General features: G+C 42.3%; 1 protein-coding gene across 1 annotated transcript in view; it reads left to right on the top strand.

Moving 5' to 3' along the window:
• Nucleotides 1-17,549, top strand: part of LOC123457611 (extensin-like) — a 35,871-nt gene extending 18,322 nt beyond the window's left edge. Inside the window, exon 3 of the mRNA XM_045141482.1 lies at nucleotides 17,314-17,549. Within this exon, the coding sequence (XP_044997417.1) occupies nucleotides 17,314-17,549 (236 nt within the window). The remainder of the gene's footprint in view (nucleotides 1-17,313) is intronic.
• The last annotated feature ends 1,434 nt before the right edge of the window (nucleotides 17,550-18,983 follow it).

Here is an 18,983-nt window from a genome sequence, read left to right as displayed (position 1 = left end):
CTAGCAATAAATTTATCTGAAAAGCAATTTTATTCATTTCAATAGCTACAAAAAATGTACAGGATTTGATTTCTGACAACTGTATGATGTTGGTGAAGAATATACAAATAAATGGTAAGATAGCTCCTATTTATACATTAGAAAAAGTTTTTTAACATATTTGTATCACCCAAAGTACAATGCAATCTCCATTAAAATTCTAGTATCACGTTTCATAGAAACACACAAAAAATCCTAAAATTTATATGGAATCAGAAAAATATTCTGAATAACCAATATGATCATAAGCACAAAAAACCAGGCCAATAACATCAAACTACTTGACTTCAAAGCATACTACAAAATGGCTGCAGTTAGAATGATGCTGTGCTTGTGCAAAAGTGAACACATCCACCAATGACAGCACCCGGGAGCAAACGAATGCATCTAAAGCAACCCATCACCCTGGAGTGAACACGCGCATCTGCAGACCGCCCATCACCCTGGAATGAATGTGTCCATCTACAGACCGCCCATCACCCTGGAATGAATGTGTCCATCTACAGACCGCCCATCACCCTAGAATGAATGCATGCATCTACAGACCACCCAGCACCCTGGAATGAATGTGTCCATCTACAGACCGCCCATCACCCTAGAATGAATGCATGCATCTACAGACCACCCAGCACCCTGGAATGAATGTGTCCATCTACAGACTGCCCATCACCCTGGAATACTCCATCTATAGACCGCCCATCACCCTAGAATGAATGCATGCATCTACAGACCACCCAGCACCCTGGAATGAATGTGTCCATTTACAGACCGCCCATCACCCTAGAATGAATGCATGCATCTACAGACCACCCAGCACCCTGGAATGAATGTGTCCATCTACAGACTGCCCATCACCCTGGAATGAATGTGTCCATCTATAGACCGTCCATCACCCTAGAATGAATGCATGAATCTACAGACCACCCAGCACCCTGGAATGAATGTGTCCATTTACAGACCGCCCATCACCCTAGAATGAATGCATGCATCTACAGACCACCCAGCACCCTGGAATGAATGTGTCCATCTACAGACCGCCCATCACCCTAGAATGAATGCATGCATCTACAGACCACCCAGCACCCTGGAATGAATGTGTCCATCTACAGATCACCCATCACCCTGCAATGAACGCATGCATCTACAGACCGCCCAGCACCCTGGAATGAACGTGTGCATCTACAGATCACCCATCACCCTGGAATGAATGCACGCACCTACAGTTTACTTGTTTGTTCAAGGTGGAAAGAATACACAGTGAGGGGAAAAAAAAAAAGCCCTCCTCTTCAACTGGGAATGTTAGAAAACTGAATATACATCTATAGACAAAATGAAAGTGGCCCTTATTTCATTCCAGATTAAAAAACAATCAACTCAAAGTCAATTAAACATAAGGCCATAAACTCCAAAACCCTTAGGGAAAAAACACAGCATAAAATCTATGGAGCATTGGCTAGACAATGATATTTTTACATTATCCCTGAAAGCAGAGATTATAAGAACAAAAAATAAATAGATGGCATTGCATCAAGTTAAAAAGTTTATATGACACAGGGAATAATAAGATAAGAAGAACATTTTGGATTTGTTTCTAAGTTATTTAACTCAAAAAACAGGTTAATATACAAAGTATACAAGGAGTACAAACAACCCTATAGAAACAAAACTAATAATCTCATCAAAACCTGGGCCATGAGCCTGAATGGACATTTCTAAAAGAAAGACATGTAAATGACCAAACGGACACATGAAAAACTGCTCCACAACACCTATTATTAGGGAACTGCAAATTAAAATCACAATGATATCACCACCCACCTGTCAGAATCACTAGTATCAAACAGATAACAGTAACAAGTGTGATAACAGCACTTGGAGAAAGGGAACCCTTGTACACTGGGCAGGAATATCACCACTTCTGGGAATGTCACTATATGGGAAACGGTACAGAGAGGCTTCAAGAAGGTAAAAATAGTGCTGGGGAGAAGGCTTAGTGATTAAGGCACTTGTCTGAAAAGCCTGAGGACCCAGGCTCAATTCTCCAGTACCTGTGTAGGCCAGATGCACAAGGTGATGCATGTGTCTAGAATTTGTTTGCAATGACTGGAGGCTCTGGTATGCCCATTCTTTTCCCCCTCCTCTCTCTCTCTCCCTCTTTCTCTCTCTCAAATAAATAAAATACTTTTTCATAACAGAAGGTAAAAATAGAATTATCATATGATCCAGCAATTCCACTCCTGGAATTTCAAAGCGGAATGATAAAGCAATGCCTATACTCCTACACTCACTGTAGCAATATTTACAATAGCTAAGTTATGGAATCAACCAAACTGCCCATTAATAGATAAATAGGTAAAGACAAAATGGTACATATACACAATGGACTGTATCAACTCACAAAAATAAATTCTGCCATTTGCCACAATATGCATGGAACTTAAGAATATTATGCTAGATGAAATATAGTAGGTACAAAAATTATAACATGTTAATATACATATAACCGCAAACTATCATACTCACTGTGGTAGTTTGCATGTGAAATGGTGCTCAGCTTCTGTGTTTATGATTAAGCCTGTGTTCATGATCAACCCCCAGATTGTGGAGCCTTTGAGAGGTGGAGCCTTGCTGGAGGAGGTGTGTCACTGGGATAGACCTTGAAGTTTATTGTCCAGCCCACTGGGAATTCAGGATAACTCTTTCTTTATTTAAATTAGTTATTCTTTACTTGCAACCAGAGAGTGAGGGAAAAACAGAAAATGGGTATGGCAGAGCCTCTGGCTGCCGCAAACAAACTCCAGACACATGCACCACTTTGTGCATCTGGCTTTAAGTGGGTAGTGGGGAATTGAAACCATTTGCAAGCAAATGCCTTTAACCACTGAGAAATCTCTTTAGCTCAGAGCTTGTTCACTCTTTTTGATACTTTCCAGCTGATGTCACAATTGGATGCCCCGCCTCGGCACTGTCTTGCCTTCCCCAACATGAGGAAACTTTCCCTCAAGACTAATGAGCTGAAATAAACCCTTTCTTTCTGTATGCTGCTTTTGTTCTGGGGTGTCATGCCAACACCGGAAGATAGCTACAAGAGGAGATTGGAGCTGAGATGTGGGGTCATTGCTGCATAAGTCTGACCATGTGAGTTCTGGTTTTTGGAAATAGTTTGTGGGAGGAATATGGAAGGATTTTTAATTGTGGACTAAAGAAGCCTTGCACGCTAAAAGCAGAGCTTGATAGGTCATTTTGATGAGAGTTTGAAAGACCAAAATGTGAACTATGGAGGGTCCGCTTATGAGGGCTCAGAGGGGAAAGAAAGAATTTTGTTGGAACCAAGCCTGATGTAATTCATGTGATGTTCTGGAAGAGTGGCTGGGTGCACATTCTGCTCATGTCCCAAGAACTTAAGTAAAGTTGGATTTGAAAGTCATGGATTGGTGTGTTTGGTGGAGGAAATGTGAGCAGGTTCAGGTGGCAGGCACAGAGACTGTGCCCTTCAGCTGCAGTGTTTCAAGAGATTCCACCACTGAGAATGGGCCAGCTGCTTGGCATTGGCACAATGATGAATACTGCCTCTTCTGAAAAAAGGAAGCCTAAAGGAAGTAGTTTCTTGTTTCTAAAAGTCTAGCTTTATTGCCCTCTGGGTTTACAAACCTGGCAATGTCACCAACCTTATAATGCTTTTGGAAATAGGAAAAATGCAAGAGAAATGGTCATGAAGGGCACACACTTCTGAAGATGGTGATGTGAGACAGGTTTGAAATCCTTGTATGGAGACCATACAAGGCCAAGGCATGGAACTGCAAAAATGTATCCGTGGGTTTCAGTAGAAACCCTAGGATTTTGGAGAAGCCAGGACTGTGGGATTGTTGTCCAGGGAAGCTGCTGGCTCTGGTTCAGGTGGAGGGGTGAGGTTGGGACTTCATAATAGATCCAAGAGATCAGGAATGGAATTACTGCAGGATTCAGTGTTTGCTTGCTGGTTTTCTACCTCAAGTGGGGCCAAACATCCTTTTGTAGTAGGAAGATTAATCTGTGCCATTATTTGTTGTAAGGATGTAACTTATATTTTGATTTTACAGGGATCACAGTAATGAAAGTGCCTTGTGTCTCAGGCGAGACTGAACTTTTGAACAGTTTTAGGACTGGTAATGTCTCTGGGGACTTTTAAATTTGGAGTGAATGCATATTGCATCATGAGACTGTTGTGAGTCTTTGGGAGCCAAGGGTGGGATGTGGTGGCTTGAACATGAAATGATCCCACAGCCTAATGTGTTTGTGATTAAGCCTTGTACTCAGTTCCCATCTGCTGGGACTTTGGGAATTGCGCCTCGCTGGGGGAGGTGCGCTGCTGGGGGCGGGCCTTGGGGCTTATTCGTCCATCCCACTAGGTGTTCAGAGCTGCTCGTTCTTGCCATTGCCTCCCAGCTGATGTGACAAGATGGGACACTCGACCCCTGTTCTGCCAGGCTTCGCATGCCACTGAAACTTCCTCTCAGGAATGAAAGCCAAAGCAAATCCTTCCCTTCTGTAAACTGCATTTGGTTACTTGTTTGTTCTGGCAATGAGAACATCGCTGCTACCCTCACAGAAACAGGGAGTAAAATGGTGATTGCTGGAGGTCTGGAGGCAGGGCAACTGTGAAATAATGGCCAAAGGCTACAACCTCAGCTGAGAGAATAAAGACTTTTAGGATATGTTTTGAAATCTATTGCATGAGTGGTGAATTTGCCTATGGTGAACTGCACTTTTCTCTAAGAGAATACATTTTTTTTAAAAAATAACTTCTTTTTTTTTTAATTTTATTTATTTATTTATTTATATGAGAGTGACAGACACAGAGAGAAAGACAGATAGAGGGAGAGAGAGAGAGAATGGGCGCGCCAGGGCTTCCAGCCTCTGCAAACGAACTCCAGACGCGTGCGCCCCCTTGTGCATCTGGCTAACATGGGACCTGGGGAACCGAGCCTTGAACCGGGGTCCTTAGGCTTCACAGGCAAGCGCTTAACCGCTAAGCCATCTCTCCATCCCGAGAATACATTTTAAATGTTCTCACCACAAGAAAATTATAGTATGAGGTAATGAATATTAATTACCTTCAATTACTCCACATGTATTCATGAAGTATAACAACACTTTGTACCCCATAAATATATACAAGTATGAAATCATGTCACATTGTACCCTATAAATAATACAAGTATAATTTATCAATTTATAATACAAATAAATTAAGATGATAACTAAGTATCATTATAGCTATAAAAATTAAATTATATTCAAGTATTAGACATTCTTTATGCTAATGAATCTGAAAACATGGCTATAAGATCTTCCAGGAAGGACTAAGTCAGCAAAATCAACTCAGTAAATGGCCAAGTCACTGAGCATGTCAGAAGTTGAAAAACCTGTGAAGGTTTATATCTCATAAATATGCCAGGCCCAGACAATTAAATAGAAAGTCTTTAAAGCCCCCAAAGACAGGTTATTCTCATATAATTTTTAACTGTCCTAAAAACACACACTGAGTCAAAGACAGGGAAAAAAAAGTAGGATTATGGCCAATTGCAAAAATAGCCCCAATACACCACTCTCCCTCAATTTCAGGTCCAAAGAGCTCTTGTTTGGGCTGCAAGGAAGCTTGATTGTTCCTCCCATGAGGTACAGCCCTCTTCTCATGCTGAGATGAGCTTCCTCAGGGTCAGTGGAATGTGTGCAGGTGAGACCTAGGTGAGGGTGGTCAATAGGAACATCTATTCTCATCCTCTGGCATACCTCTGAGAACTGGTCATGGCTAGCCTGGGGGTGGAACAGGAAAGACATGGAGAACACCCCAGTTACTCTGCCAAAAGTTGGTGCCTCTAAAACACCAGGAAGTCTAGAAGAAACTAGAAGTGTCCAACCTAAATCCCAAATGTATGAACTAAAGGCATTCTTGGCTGATTTAGCTATTGCATTTGTATCAATGCAGAACTGATATGAAATTACCTTTAACACATGTGTGAAAATGCAAATGCTCGTGACTTAAATTCAGCAGCCTGTTGTTAAGCAATGATATATCTTGACAAATACAGACATTCCCCCTGCAATGTAAGGATGCTCTAGTACAGTTATAGTCATTTCCCCATCAAAGACTAGCTATATCAATACATCCACTAATATTTGTCAAGAGTAGAGGGACAGACAGACAAAAAACCCCTCACTGTCTAAAAATCAGTTAGCATAGTTTAATATTCAACACTGGTAATTTCTTGTGTGTGCTTGTATATAGTGGGTGTGATGCAGTGTGTGTGTGTGTGTGTGTGTGTGGTGCATGCACATGTATGCAGATATGACACCTCATGCAGGGATGCAGAGGCTGAAAGAGAGCATTGGTATTCCCCTCCATTGCTCATCCACTTATTTCTTTCAGACAGTTGCTTCCCTGATTCTAGAGCTTGTCATTTTCACAAACTCAACACTTCTCTGGTCTCTAGTCCCCCACAGAACTGGGATTACAGATGTGAATGATGACACCCACCTGTTTACGTGGGTTCTGAGGACATATGAACTCAGTGGTCTCAGGTTCCCACGGGCCTGCATGCTTGTGCTAAGCCATCTCTCCAGCCCCCAATACTGGTTATCAATAAAATCTCTATCTGAAACTAGCAATCAATCCCTCCTTAAAATAATGAATCTGCATCTTAAATTAACAGTGGATCCTCATAAAATCAATCCGGAGCCTTATGCAAAGACCAAAACAGAATTGTAGTTCCTGCTACTTGCACACATTCAAAACTTGTTTATGCTTGAGACACTATAAGAAAGTAAACAGAAAAGGAGTCCTGAGAAATAACAGTTAGAAAAGAGATATTATTTATAGGTAATGTACTTGTTACCTTGGAAACCCAGGAAAATCAGGTGAAGGGTGACTAAAACCATCAAGACTTTGAATGAATAGACCAGTCTCTAAATGTGTGCATGTAAATCAACACAAGAAAATAGCATTAATAAAATAAAATTGAAAATTGGATCTCATCTATAAAGATAAGGAAAAAATAACCAATGAGGGAAAACAAACAAAATGTATTGTAGGATGATAATGCTATTCATACAAAATTATGGCTTGCAAAAGGGTAGTGCCATAGCATGTAAATAGCTCTTAATAAATCAATGGTAGGAAGAAAAACCCTTTATCAACAAAGTGACCTCACCAAAGAGAACTGGAAATTCAGAAAAATAAGAATCTCAAATTGATTTCAAAAAACAAAGGGGAAAATTCAACCAGATTAATACTTACAGAGACTCTCTTCTCAGCCTCTCCACTTCCACATTCATCTTTTTCTGTGTAGGCACTACCATTAGAGCAATTTTCCTCCCTTCCTCATGACCTTCAGCTCTCTAGAACAGTGACATTTGTCACAGACCTCTCAGGGACAGTGATGTTTATCACAGAAGATATTGGTAGCAAGACCTGGGGAGTGTGGCTTACATCTCTCTCTTATCTCAGCCCAGTCATTCTGCTGTGCCTTCCACTATTTGTCAAGGATGCAGTGCTGTCAGGAAGAGCCACACTGCCAGTGCCATCCTGCAACACTGGACCTTTCACATTTGACAGGGAAGGAGCAGCAAGGTAACCTGGCCAAAAACCTAAAGCAAATAACCTAATCAGCTTTCGAGTTGCTACACTGTGTCCTTGAGGGTTGGCCCCAGGTCCCGTGGAGGATACCGCAGTGTCCTTGAGGGTTGGCCCCAGGTCCCGTGGAGGATACCACAGTGTTCTTCAGGGTTGGCTCCAGTTCCCATGGAGGATACCAAAATGCAAGGTGGTCTGCTGCCTCATATTTGACAGCATAGATTTGCATATAACCTCTGCCCAATCTTCTGGATATTTTCAGCCCATTTGTAGATTACTTCTAACACCTAACACTACATAAACATTCTTGAATAATGCTGTTTAGGGGATGAGACAAACAAGTTTTGTACACATGCTTCTGAAAACATCTGATCTGAGGTGTATCTGCAGATATGGAAACTGCAACCTTTAGGAGCTTATGGTGTGGTCTGAATATTCGGACTCAGTCACTTCTAAACCTGAGAAGAGGGGAAAGTGTGAGTTCAACTCTTAAAGGCCCCCACTCACAAAATAACTTCAAAATGAAAACTGGCAAAGAAACTATGGTAAGAATTGGCAGGAATAAATAATACCAACAATGCGGAGTCTTCAGAGCCACAAGCTGTGAAGGACGGAACCCAGCACAACCTTCAGGAGGCCCGACTGCAATATGCTGCCCGATGGACAAGGTCCTTTCCTCTGAGCCTACCCGGAGTGTTCCTGCAGCCCTGCTCAGGTTTGCTGTAAGGTATTTGAGACACAAAAGTTTTCATGGAAAGCAGCCAAGAAGGCACGGAAGGTTTCTGAAAGAATGTCCAGGATCTGAATCTCCTGGGTATTAGAATTATTACATGGCCATGTAGACAGACCAAGAGAATAAATGAAAGTGAGACAGCTAACCCAATTATGCATGAAATTTTAGTATAGGACCAAGGCATTGTTTTCAGCCATGGAAATAAAATAGTGGGCAGAGCTGTGTAGTCATCCAAAAAGAAATTGGATCCTTATTCTTGCTTTTTATATCAAAATAAATGCTGGTAGATGCATAATTAGAATTTAACAAAAAAATATACCAAATTACTAGATAAAAGAAGGAGTTTCATAGTAACCTCACCACCCTTCCTGGATCTGCCAGCAGAGTCATGCTCCTTTCCTTACTTCTGTATGTTAAGGATACCTGTTCAAGTCCCAGCTGCTGCCACTAATATACAATAATGAAGCCAAGAAAAACAGCTTAAAAAAAACTAGACTAGGGCAGGAGAGATGGCTTACCAGTTAAGCACTTGCCTGTGAAACCTAAGGACCCTGGTTCGAGGCTCCGTTCCCCAGGACCCACATTAGCCAGATGCACGAGAGGGCACATGCATCTGGAGTTTGTTTGCAGTGGCTGGAGGCCCTGGCGTGCCCATTCTCACTCTCTCCCTCTCTCTCTCCCTCCCTCTCTCTCTCTCTCTCTCTGTTCTCTTTCTGCTTCTTTCTCTCTCTGTCGCTCTCTAATAAATAAACAAAAAAATTTTTAAAAGCTAAACATTAATTTAAAAAAAACACTAGACTAATCAACTAAAAAAAAACAGAATAAGAAAGAAAAACTAATGGGAAAATGTAAAAGAAATATCAAAGTATTTATCAGCTGTAGGAACTTCTTATGGTGGCATCTTCAAAGTCTCTTAAATGTCAAGTCAAAAACTTGTCACTTGAAAGGTCACAGGTCACAGTGGGGAAGCTACCACATTCTTTGGCTAAATGGATACATGGCGCCCACAAAATTATCTCTGTAGTTATGTTCATGTCCATAGATTAGGGTTGTCCTCACCTTTGATTAAAGAAGCTTCTCTTCACAGATAGCATTGAATGCTAGGGAGATCTAAGACTTACCAAGGTCAGGAGAAGAAAAGATGATTCAGTGCCCAACACTGGACAAGACATCCTTGTCACACCTTCCAGGTTGCAGGGGACATTGAGAAGTTGGTGATGGAAAAAAAAACATAGTGCCTCTCTCACTGTTAGATAGAAAAGATTCACTATGGAGATGACCATAGATGCTGGAGATACTGAAAACCTCATCAAAATGCTGCAAATAAGAGCAATAGATTAGACCTCACTTTCATGTCCTTGAAGAATCAGAAAACATGGCTGGAGTGATGGTTTCAGCAGTTAAAGCACTTGCCTGCAAAGCCTAATGACTTGAGTTCAAGACCCCAGTACCCACATAAAGCCAGATGCACAAAGTGGCACATGTTTCTGGAATCCAAGTATAGTGGTTAAAGGCCAGGGCATGCCCTTTGTCTCTGTCTGTCTCTCTTCTATCTCTCTCTACTTGCAAATAAATAAATTAATTAAGTTTTTTTAAAGAATTACAATTCTCCTATCTTCCTCTTTCTCTCCCCCTCCCATAAATAAAATACTTTTTAAAGTAAAGAACAAAAATTTAGGGCTGAAGGATGTTTTGGCGGTTAAGGCACTTGCCTGCAAAGCCAAAATACTCAAATTTGACTCCCCAGGGCCCACATAATCCAGATGCACAAGGTGAATCATGTATCTGGAGTTCGTTTGCAGTGGCTGGGGGCCCTGGCATGCCAATTCTGTCTCTCTAAGTGCCTCTCTCTCTCTCTCTCTCTCTCTCTCTCCTTCTAATAAATAAATAAAGTATTTTTAAAAAATTTTAAAAGAATCACAGAACATTGTAAAAGAGAAGGTGGAAAGAGTATAAGAGCCACAGGAAGGAGGTGTACTTTGGACACTGCCCTCCCAACAAGAACTGAGAGGCGCATTCACAGAGGTTGTTACCCTATAAGACCTGCACAATATTGAGCCCATTAACAACTTAACTTACGGAACACAGAAAGACAAAAAGAATGAGACATCAAGACAGAAGAAGGACTAATTGGAAAAAGGAGGGGCTCACTAGGATGGAGTTGTGGAGGAGGGATAGAGATGTGGAGGAGGGGAAAAGAGAGCAGTCAGAGGGAAATAAAAATTACAATATGTTCATGTATTAAAATCCTCAGTAAAATGAAATATAAAAGTAATGAACTTAACTCCACCTCTGAATAATTAAATATAGCTGGATTAAACCTTCCATTTAAAAGGCTGAGACTCTCAGAAGGGTTAAAATACAAAGGCAACTATACAATGTTTTCAAATATGTACTTGAAGTACATATAAATACATGTTGAAATTCAACACAAAAGAAAGCAGAAAAGGTACTTCATGGCTACATTCATGCCCCAGCCCATGAAAGGTGGGACAGATGCACAGATTCAGAGTAAACTTCAAGACAAGAGTCATGGCCAGTCCAAAGAGGAATTTCATACTGATGTGCCTATGGCCTTACATGAGCTTCCAAACACAAGGAAACTTTTAGAACTGAAGAGAGAAACAAATTGACAACTGCAGCCAAAGGTTTTATTTTTCTTTTACCAATTGATAGAAATAGTGAATAAGAAAGACTGGTGTGCTCATATAGATTTGATTAGACCACCAAAAACAGTGTTGCTTCCAGAAGACCATCTATATAACAGCTGCAGAACACAGAGACTTTCAAATGCTCATGGGAAATCCACTAACACAAGCAATAGGATGGGGTATAAAGAAAATCTCAACAAAAAATCATCACAATTACAAAACCTGGATTCTCTATAAGAAAAAAATTTAAAAATTAAAAAAAAGTCTTTTTAAAAATCTCAAATATGGGCTGGATAGTTGCTTAGTGGTTAGGGCACATGCCTGCAAGGCCTAAGGACCTTGGTTTGATTTTCCAGGTCCTACGTAAGACAGATGCCCATGGTGGTGCATGCGTCTGGAGTTTGCTTGCAGTGGCTAGAGGCCCTGGCACGCCCATTCTCATTCTTTCTCTCTTCCTCCCTCCCTTCGTCCCTCCCTCCCTCTCTGCCTAATAAATAAATAAAAATAAAATCATTTTTTGAAATCTCAAACATGTGTTAAGAAATATGCTTCCGGGGCTGGAGAGATGGCTTAGCAGTTAAGCGCTTGCCTATGAAGCCTAAGGACCCCCGTTCAAGGCTCAATTCCTCAGGACCCACGTTAGCCAGATGCACAAGGGAGCACATGTGTCTGGAGTTCGTTTGCAGTGGCTGGAGGCCCTGGCACACCCACTTTCTCTATCTGCCTAAGGATCCATGTTCGATTTTCCAGATCCCACGTTAGCCAGACACACAAAGGTGAGGCAAGCACAAGGTTGCACATGCCCACTAGGTGGCGCAAGCGTCTGGAGTTGATTGCAGTGGCTGAGTCCTGGTGCCTCTTTCTCTATCTCCTGTCTGTCTGTCTGTCTGTCTGTCTGTCTGTCTGTCTGTCTGTCTCTCTCTCTCTCTCTCTAAGAACAAAATGCTTCCAGGGGCTGGGGAGATGGCTAAGTGTTAAAGAATTTTGTTTTGCAACCCTGCTGACCAGAATTCAGATCTTCAGCACCCACATAAAGCCAAAAACAAAATGGTACACGTGTCTTAATCCCAACATGTCTGTAGCAATGCGTGGCAGAGTTGGGAGAACCCTAGAGCTTTGAAATAAACCAGGACAATGTTTAATGTTTTGGATTAATAATAATGAAAGTATGTTATGTGAACCTCTATTGAACAGCTGAGAGAGTACTTCACAATGGATTTATATTTCCAAATGTTTGTCCTAGAATACAAGGCTATTTTGTGTCATGGACCAAAGAGCCATCAAATACAACTAAGAGGAGAACTAGTCATAGGCAAAAAAAATTTTAAAAAGAAAGAAAGAAAAGGAAAATAGTAATGCCCAGTGATCAAGGGCAGAAAAACAAACAAGAAGACATTCTTTGAAACCCATGACGAAAGCATAGGTTAAAATAATTAAATACCAGGCTGGAGAGATGGCTAAGCGGTTAAGGCATTTGCCTAAAAAGCCAAAGAATCCTGGCTCAATTCTCCAGGACCCATGTAAGCCAAATGCACAAGGGGGCACATGAGTCTGGAATTCATTTGCAGTGGCTGGAGGCCCTGGCGTACCCATTCACTCTCTCTCTTCTCTCACTCTCTCTCTCTCTCTCTCTCTCACTCTGTCTCTTTCTCTCTCAAATAAACAAATAATTTTTTTGGAAATAATTAAGTTCCTAGCAAAATAAAACAACAAGGGGATGACATGATTTACAATCTCGGGAATTATGGGGATGAATATCCTAAAGGTAATATGAGTAGTTGATGGTAAGAGAATGCAAAAAAACTTTCTTACTTCAGAAAATATAAACATTTTTGAAAGATACAAATGACCAAAATTGACCCAAGAATTAGACAGAACTGGATAGCTTTAGATTTGTTAAGGAAATTAAATCATGAACTCTGGACCAACCCACGCCAACACACATGGCTATCCTCCAGCCCCTGATGGCTACAGTATAAATTCTAGCAGACATTTAAAAGAGGTATGCTATCTTCTAGTAACTCTTTCACAAAATATCAGAGGAAATGAAACCTTTATAACTCATGTTAGGAGGCCTGTTTAACCCAGATACTCAAACTAGGTAAGAATAAAGTCAGAGAAATATCTCATATCAATATATCTATGGAATCAGACGTAAAACACTTAGGTGTTGGTAGTTCAAGTTTAGATCTCCCTAGATGTACATAAATGGGTATGTGTTACACACGCACACATACAAACACACACACATACACACACACACACACACACACACACACACACAAACACAAAATCACATGCACATGAAACCTACATAGATTTTTGAAGTCCATATTCCCAGGCCTATAGCTAATTATAGGTCTCACAGTTGTGTGTATTAAAATCTTCCAAGCATGAAGTTCATTATTCTTTTGATTAACTATGAACTTACATATTTCTACAGAAGCCCGATGGTAAACACTAAAGTGGCATACAGCCTTAAGTCATGATTTTTTAAAAGTATATGAGCTTATTGGCAATAATCTTTCATGCCACTTTTGTGTTAGGGTCACCCAGTATGAATGTAAGTCAAAGGATAACCAGAGAAAATGCACAGAAGCAGTAGGAAACAAAGCTAAACTCACGATTTGCAAATCTGCCTGACGGAGCGCTCTGCCATAGCTGCACAAGTTGGGCTGTGTTTCAGAGAGAGCATTTTGTCTACCAAGTGAATTTTTTTTTGTACTCACTTGAATCAAGATCTCTTCAAAAGTTGAAAATTAGCTGGGTGTGGTGGTACACGCCTTTAATACCAGCACTTGGGAGGCAGAGGTAGGAGGATTGCTGTGAGTTCAAGGCCACCCTGAGACTCCATAGTGAACTCCAGGTCAGCCTGGGCTAGAGTGAGACCCTACCTCAAAAAAAACCAAACCGAAACAAACAAACAAAAGTTTAAAATTAGGGAGAGGGAGTAAGAAGGAGGAAAAACGTAAACACACATGCCAGTTTATTGTCACTATGCTACTAAATATTAGTCACAGAGACCCCGATGCAGGTTAGGACACAGAGTCACTGAGGCTCATCCTTCCCTGAGTGCGTCCCAGGGAGATGTGTCACAGCTAGTGGAGACTGTTATTAAGCTACGTCATCGTCTACCCAATAAACAGAGTGTCATAGTGTTTTCCAGAGCTGCTTCTTTGTGAGCATTAATAAATACTGTTTCTTATTTTATTTATAAATACCTCGTCCTGGGCATGAAGACACACTGTCTTTCTAAAACAGAATTTCCAAACGTGCTGTTCATTTGTGTACATGCTCAGATGAAGGCGAACAGTTAAAGTAATGAATGGAGCTTTGGCGGGCCACTTTGGTTGAAAAGCAATAGAAATGAATGGAGTGGGATTATTTATTCATGGTGACAAAATTTGTTAAACAGCTGTGATGTGTTGGGCACAGAAGACCCAGCAGGGAATCGAGGGATATGGCAGGTCCCTGTCTTCGTGGAGCTTACTTATGTCAAACGAGGAAGACAAGCAGGTGATTCCAGTGTCACTGGCCCTTGATGGGGAGGGCTAAAGGGGGCAGGAGGGAGTGGAAGGAACTGAAGGGGGGCCTTCTGGAATGGGGTGGGTGGAAAATAATAGCCTGAAATTCAAGAGTAACCATCTCAGCCCCAGGAAACCACTGCTACTCACTCGGTTTTTGCTTTTTTGCAGTGAATGAAAATTAACACTAATCCTCAGCCTTAGAGTAAAACATTTCTTATGTTTTTTTTTTTTCAAGGTAGGGTCTTGCTCTAACCCAGGCTAACCAGGAATGCACTATGTAGTCTCAGGCTGACCTAGAACTTACCTCTGCCTCCCAAGTGCTGGGATTAAAGGCGTGCACCGTCACACTTGGCTTTTGGGTAGAATATTTCTATCACATTTTGGAATGTTTTGAATTTTCTAAATTTGTATAGTTCTGAATTACAGATTTCAGAGCTTCAAACTGACTACCTATGAAAACGACTATTAACTGGCATCACACAAAACTTAGAAGGGTATTTGGTAGGCTTCATCTGCAAAAGTGTGAAAGATTCTTATTTCGATAGCAATTCTTTTAAAAATATTTTATTTATATTTATTTATTTGACAGAGAAAGAGGGAGAGAGAGAATGGGCACGCCAGGGCCTCCAGCCATTGCAAATGTACTCCAGATGCATGTGCCCCCTTGTGCATCTGGCTAACGTAGGTCCTGGGGAATTGAACCTGGGTCCTTTGGATTTGCAGGTAAACGCCTTAACAACTAAGCCATTCCTCCAGCCCTTGATAGCAATTCTTTTTTTTTTTTTTTGGTTTTTCGAGGTAGAGTCTCACTGTAGCCCAGGCTGACCTGGAACTCACTATGTAGTCTCAGAGTGGCCTCGAATCCACGGTAATCCTCCTACCTCTGCCTTCCAAGTGCTGGGATTAAAGGCGTGCGCCACCACGCCTGGCTAGCAATTCTTATAAACATTCTACTTGCCTCCCCTTCTACGCTTAGTCCTCTCAAGGTCCTTTCTCAAGAGTCCAGTAGAAGCTGGGGGCTGGGAAAACCAGCAGCCCTGGCCAGACCTGCCATCATTCATGCTCCCTGGGCAGCCCTGCGGCCCGACCACTGCATGTCCCACACAGGTGAGGGGAACACAACCTTCATTCTGTTTGCTGTAAATCAGTGAGATCTGGAAGAGTTGTATTTTTCAAACAATCTCAAATAGTCTTGGGGATGCCTCTAACCCTAGTTCACTCAAGACACAGACTGAAACATGAGACTATAAAGTAGGAGGGAAAGGAAGTACTCCCAAACCTCTGCCATCCCCTCTTGTATTTTGGGACTAATTCCAACATCCATCCATTAAGTGTGGAAGAGGATGGCGGCTCATAGAGGCTGAGCAGTGGCCATGTCTCTCGGTACAATCTACAGAGAACACGGATGTGTCCTGTGGAAAGTTCACCACAGCCTGGGCAGGTAGAGTGTATCCGTATTCATCAATGCCAAAGGATCTAAGTGCAAAAAGAGTTAGTGGGGTCCTCAGGGTCACACAGCTATAATGAGGCCATTTCTCACTCCAATTGCAGTTCTGGCCCAAATCCAGGCCACATGTCAGTTTCAGAACTGTGGTGAGAGAACTCACTGCACCTTTGACCTGCACATCTATGCAGAAGTGACAGCTGGGAAGACAGGTTGACGGCATCACATTAATTTACGTGGCTAATGTCCATGGGATAAGCAGGTATCTCTATCAGAGATCCTGCCTGCTTGAACACAGCTGTCTGAGTTTGGCTTTACAACTATTTCCCATTCATTTAAATTTTTTTTTCATTTGTGTAAGTGTATAGTGTGGTCATACTGTGTGTGGATACACGTGTGTACAGGCGTGTATGTACATGTGCACATGTGTGTGGAGTACAGCAACTGGTGTAGGGTATGTTCCTCAGTCGCTCTCTGCTTTAGGCAATCTCTCACTCAAACCCAGTACTGGTTGATTCAGCTGAGCTAGCTAGCCAGCTTGCCAAGGGGAAATCCCACCTCTGCCTCCTGAGTGTCAGATTAGAGGTAGCACACCCAGAATTATGTGGGTGTTGGGGATTGGAACTCAGCTCCTCATATCTCCAAAGCAAGCACTTTACCCCCAGGCATTTCTCTAGCCCTAGAATTGATTTCTCACTGGGCCCCTATCACTGATGGCTTAGTCCTTAGCTATGGTACAGAGGAAGAATAGGAAGCTGTTTCTTAGTGGGAATAGAGTCGGGAAACAGGCAAAGAGACTGTGAAATATGTGAGGATAAGGTAGAGGGAGGAATTCTGGAAGACCCCTGCTTTTCAGCTGTGTAAATGCCCCTGCAGGGAACACGCTCTTCCTATGAAGAAGCTGGACATAAAAAGGAATAAATCAAGTTAATGAATCATCAGATGTTGACACCATTCAGGCAACTTGTTTTTCTAGATAAATGAGTGGAGACATCCATTTATATGGAATCACAGAATTCATTCCAAAAGTTGCTGAAACTCGGATGAGCACTGGCATCTGCCCCCTGGATCAGTCCGGCTCCTCTGTCAGCCAGTAAGCATGGGAACAGCCCTGCAGGAGCTTCCAGAAGGTGCACATGAGAGACATTCTGTTGACACCTCCTCTGGCAGAGGCAGCTGAGGGAGTGTATGCCTGCCTGGCTCCCCAGCTGTTCTCATTCTGCCTCTGCCAGAGGGAGACAGGAACAGCTGATGGCCTCACCGCAAGGCTCAGCTTGGCGCCATCCTTCGCACATCTCTCCCCACAGCTGCCAAGACAAACAGGAACCTGCCAGCAGGAGCGCAGCCACCTGGAGTGCGGGAGCGAAGGCGCAGGCTCCTGGTGGAGCCCTCAGCGAGGATCCACGGGCCCCGCGCGCCGGAGGCTCGTGTCTGCCCCCACGCCAGCGCCTGCCCAGCCCCTGGCCCTACAGTGTTCATTCATACAACCAAGGCAGCAATACCAGAGACTCTGGGTGCTGGAAGCATGCTGGACTCTGTATAGAGAACTCCCCTACTAAAACACATACAAATGCAAAATAAAATGAGGCAACAGTGTGAGAAGACCCACATAACTGAACTGGAGAGAAAAGAAAGGAAATTATGGGGAATTAACGGAATTCCCAGCCAGAAAGTCACACACTGCCAATATCATGCTAACCCAGGGGGACTGGCAAATATGGGCCAAAATCCAGGAGCTGAATGGTTAGTGATAGGAGGTGTGACCTTGAACACACAGGATTACAAGTGCACACAGCCATTCCCAGCTTTTTTCCCATTGTTCCATAAAAAAAAAATCGTTAATTTTTATTTATTTGAGAGGAGAGAGAGAGAGAGAGAGAGAGAGAGAGAGAGAGAGAGAGAGAGAGAGACAGGAAAAGAGGAAGAGATGGGGAATTTATAAACTGGCCACTGCAAAGAAACTCCAGATGTATGTGCCACTTTGTACATCTGGCTTTTACATGGATTCTGGAGAATCGAACCTGGGTTGGCAGACTTTTCCAACCAGCAACTTTATTTTAATAACATCATTTTAATAAATGCTAAAGACAATTTGGGGAAAACATCTTTGAGGGTTCTTTATTATTCAAAGGAATTGTAAAGACATTTTTGTTTGTTTTTAAAGTTCTAACCCCCTTAGGATCTGAAAGCTTATATGAACAAACGAAAATATACCCTCCCTGAAAAGATAATTGAAACTATGTTTCTTTAGTTGGTATTAAAATGTTAAGTGCCCTAAGATAGCGATAGTGGGATTCATCTAGTGTCAAGTGCTCCTGCCTGCTGAGCCTCCTGCCCAGCCTCCTCCAGGCAAGTTTAAAGGAGAAAAAGGGAGAATTCAAAGAGCTTACTTAGTACAGGATAGGCACAAAGCCAAGCACTGCCATGCATTATCCCACACCGTCCTCCCCCCTGTGGAGGTTGGCACTCCTGTCATTACCACTCGATAGAGGGGAGACTGAGGCAAAGACATTACACAGTTGACTGAGGTTCAGGGTGCCACCTATCTCAGGATGCTCAGCACTAGGAATTGTCCTGGAATGTTGGGTTGGCCAGGCAAACCCCAGCTAGCTTTCTCCAGAGTTGGTCCTCTACACTTCAACATGCCAACCTGAACACAAAAGATGTAAAGCCTGCATCCTAGGAACCACTGAAGGCCTGAGCTTGGGTAAGCAGCCAACAGAGGGAAGATGCTGGAAACACACCTATCAGCCGTTGGCATCTATCAGAACAGGAAGTGTGATTCAATAAATGTGTTTTCTCAGTGTAGACAGAATAGGTGTTGATATGTGTAAATCAATACAAACAAACTTCAGCTATACCAAAAGTGAATGGCAAAAACTTAAAATCTAGACAGGCACACGCTGTTTTAAATTTAAATTTAAAGGCACATGCCTTTAATCACAGCACCTAGGTGGAAGGATCAATGTGAGTTTTA

This window comes from Jaculus jaculus, chromosome 1 (assembly GCF_020740685.1).
Source record: "Jaculus jaculus isolate mJacJac1 chromosome 1, mJacJac1.mat.Y.cur, whole genome shotgun sequence".
Classification (NCBI taxonomy): Eukaryota; Metazoa; Chordata; class Mammalia; order Rodentia; family Dipodidae; genus Jaculus; species Jaculus jaculus.
Note: the sequence above shows the minus strand (reverse complement) of the source record. Positions and strands in the feature narration are given on the sequence as shown.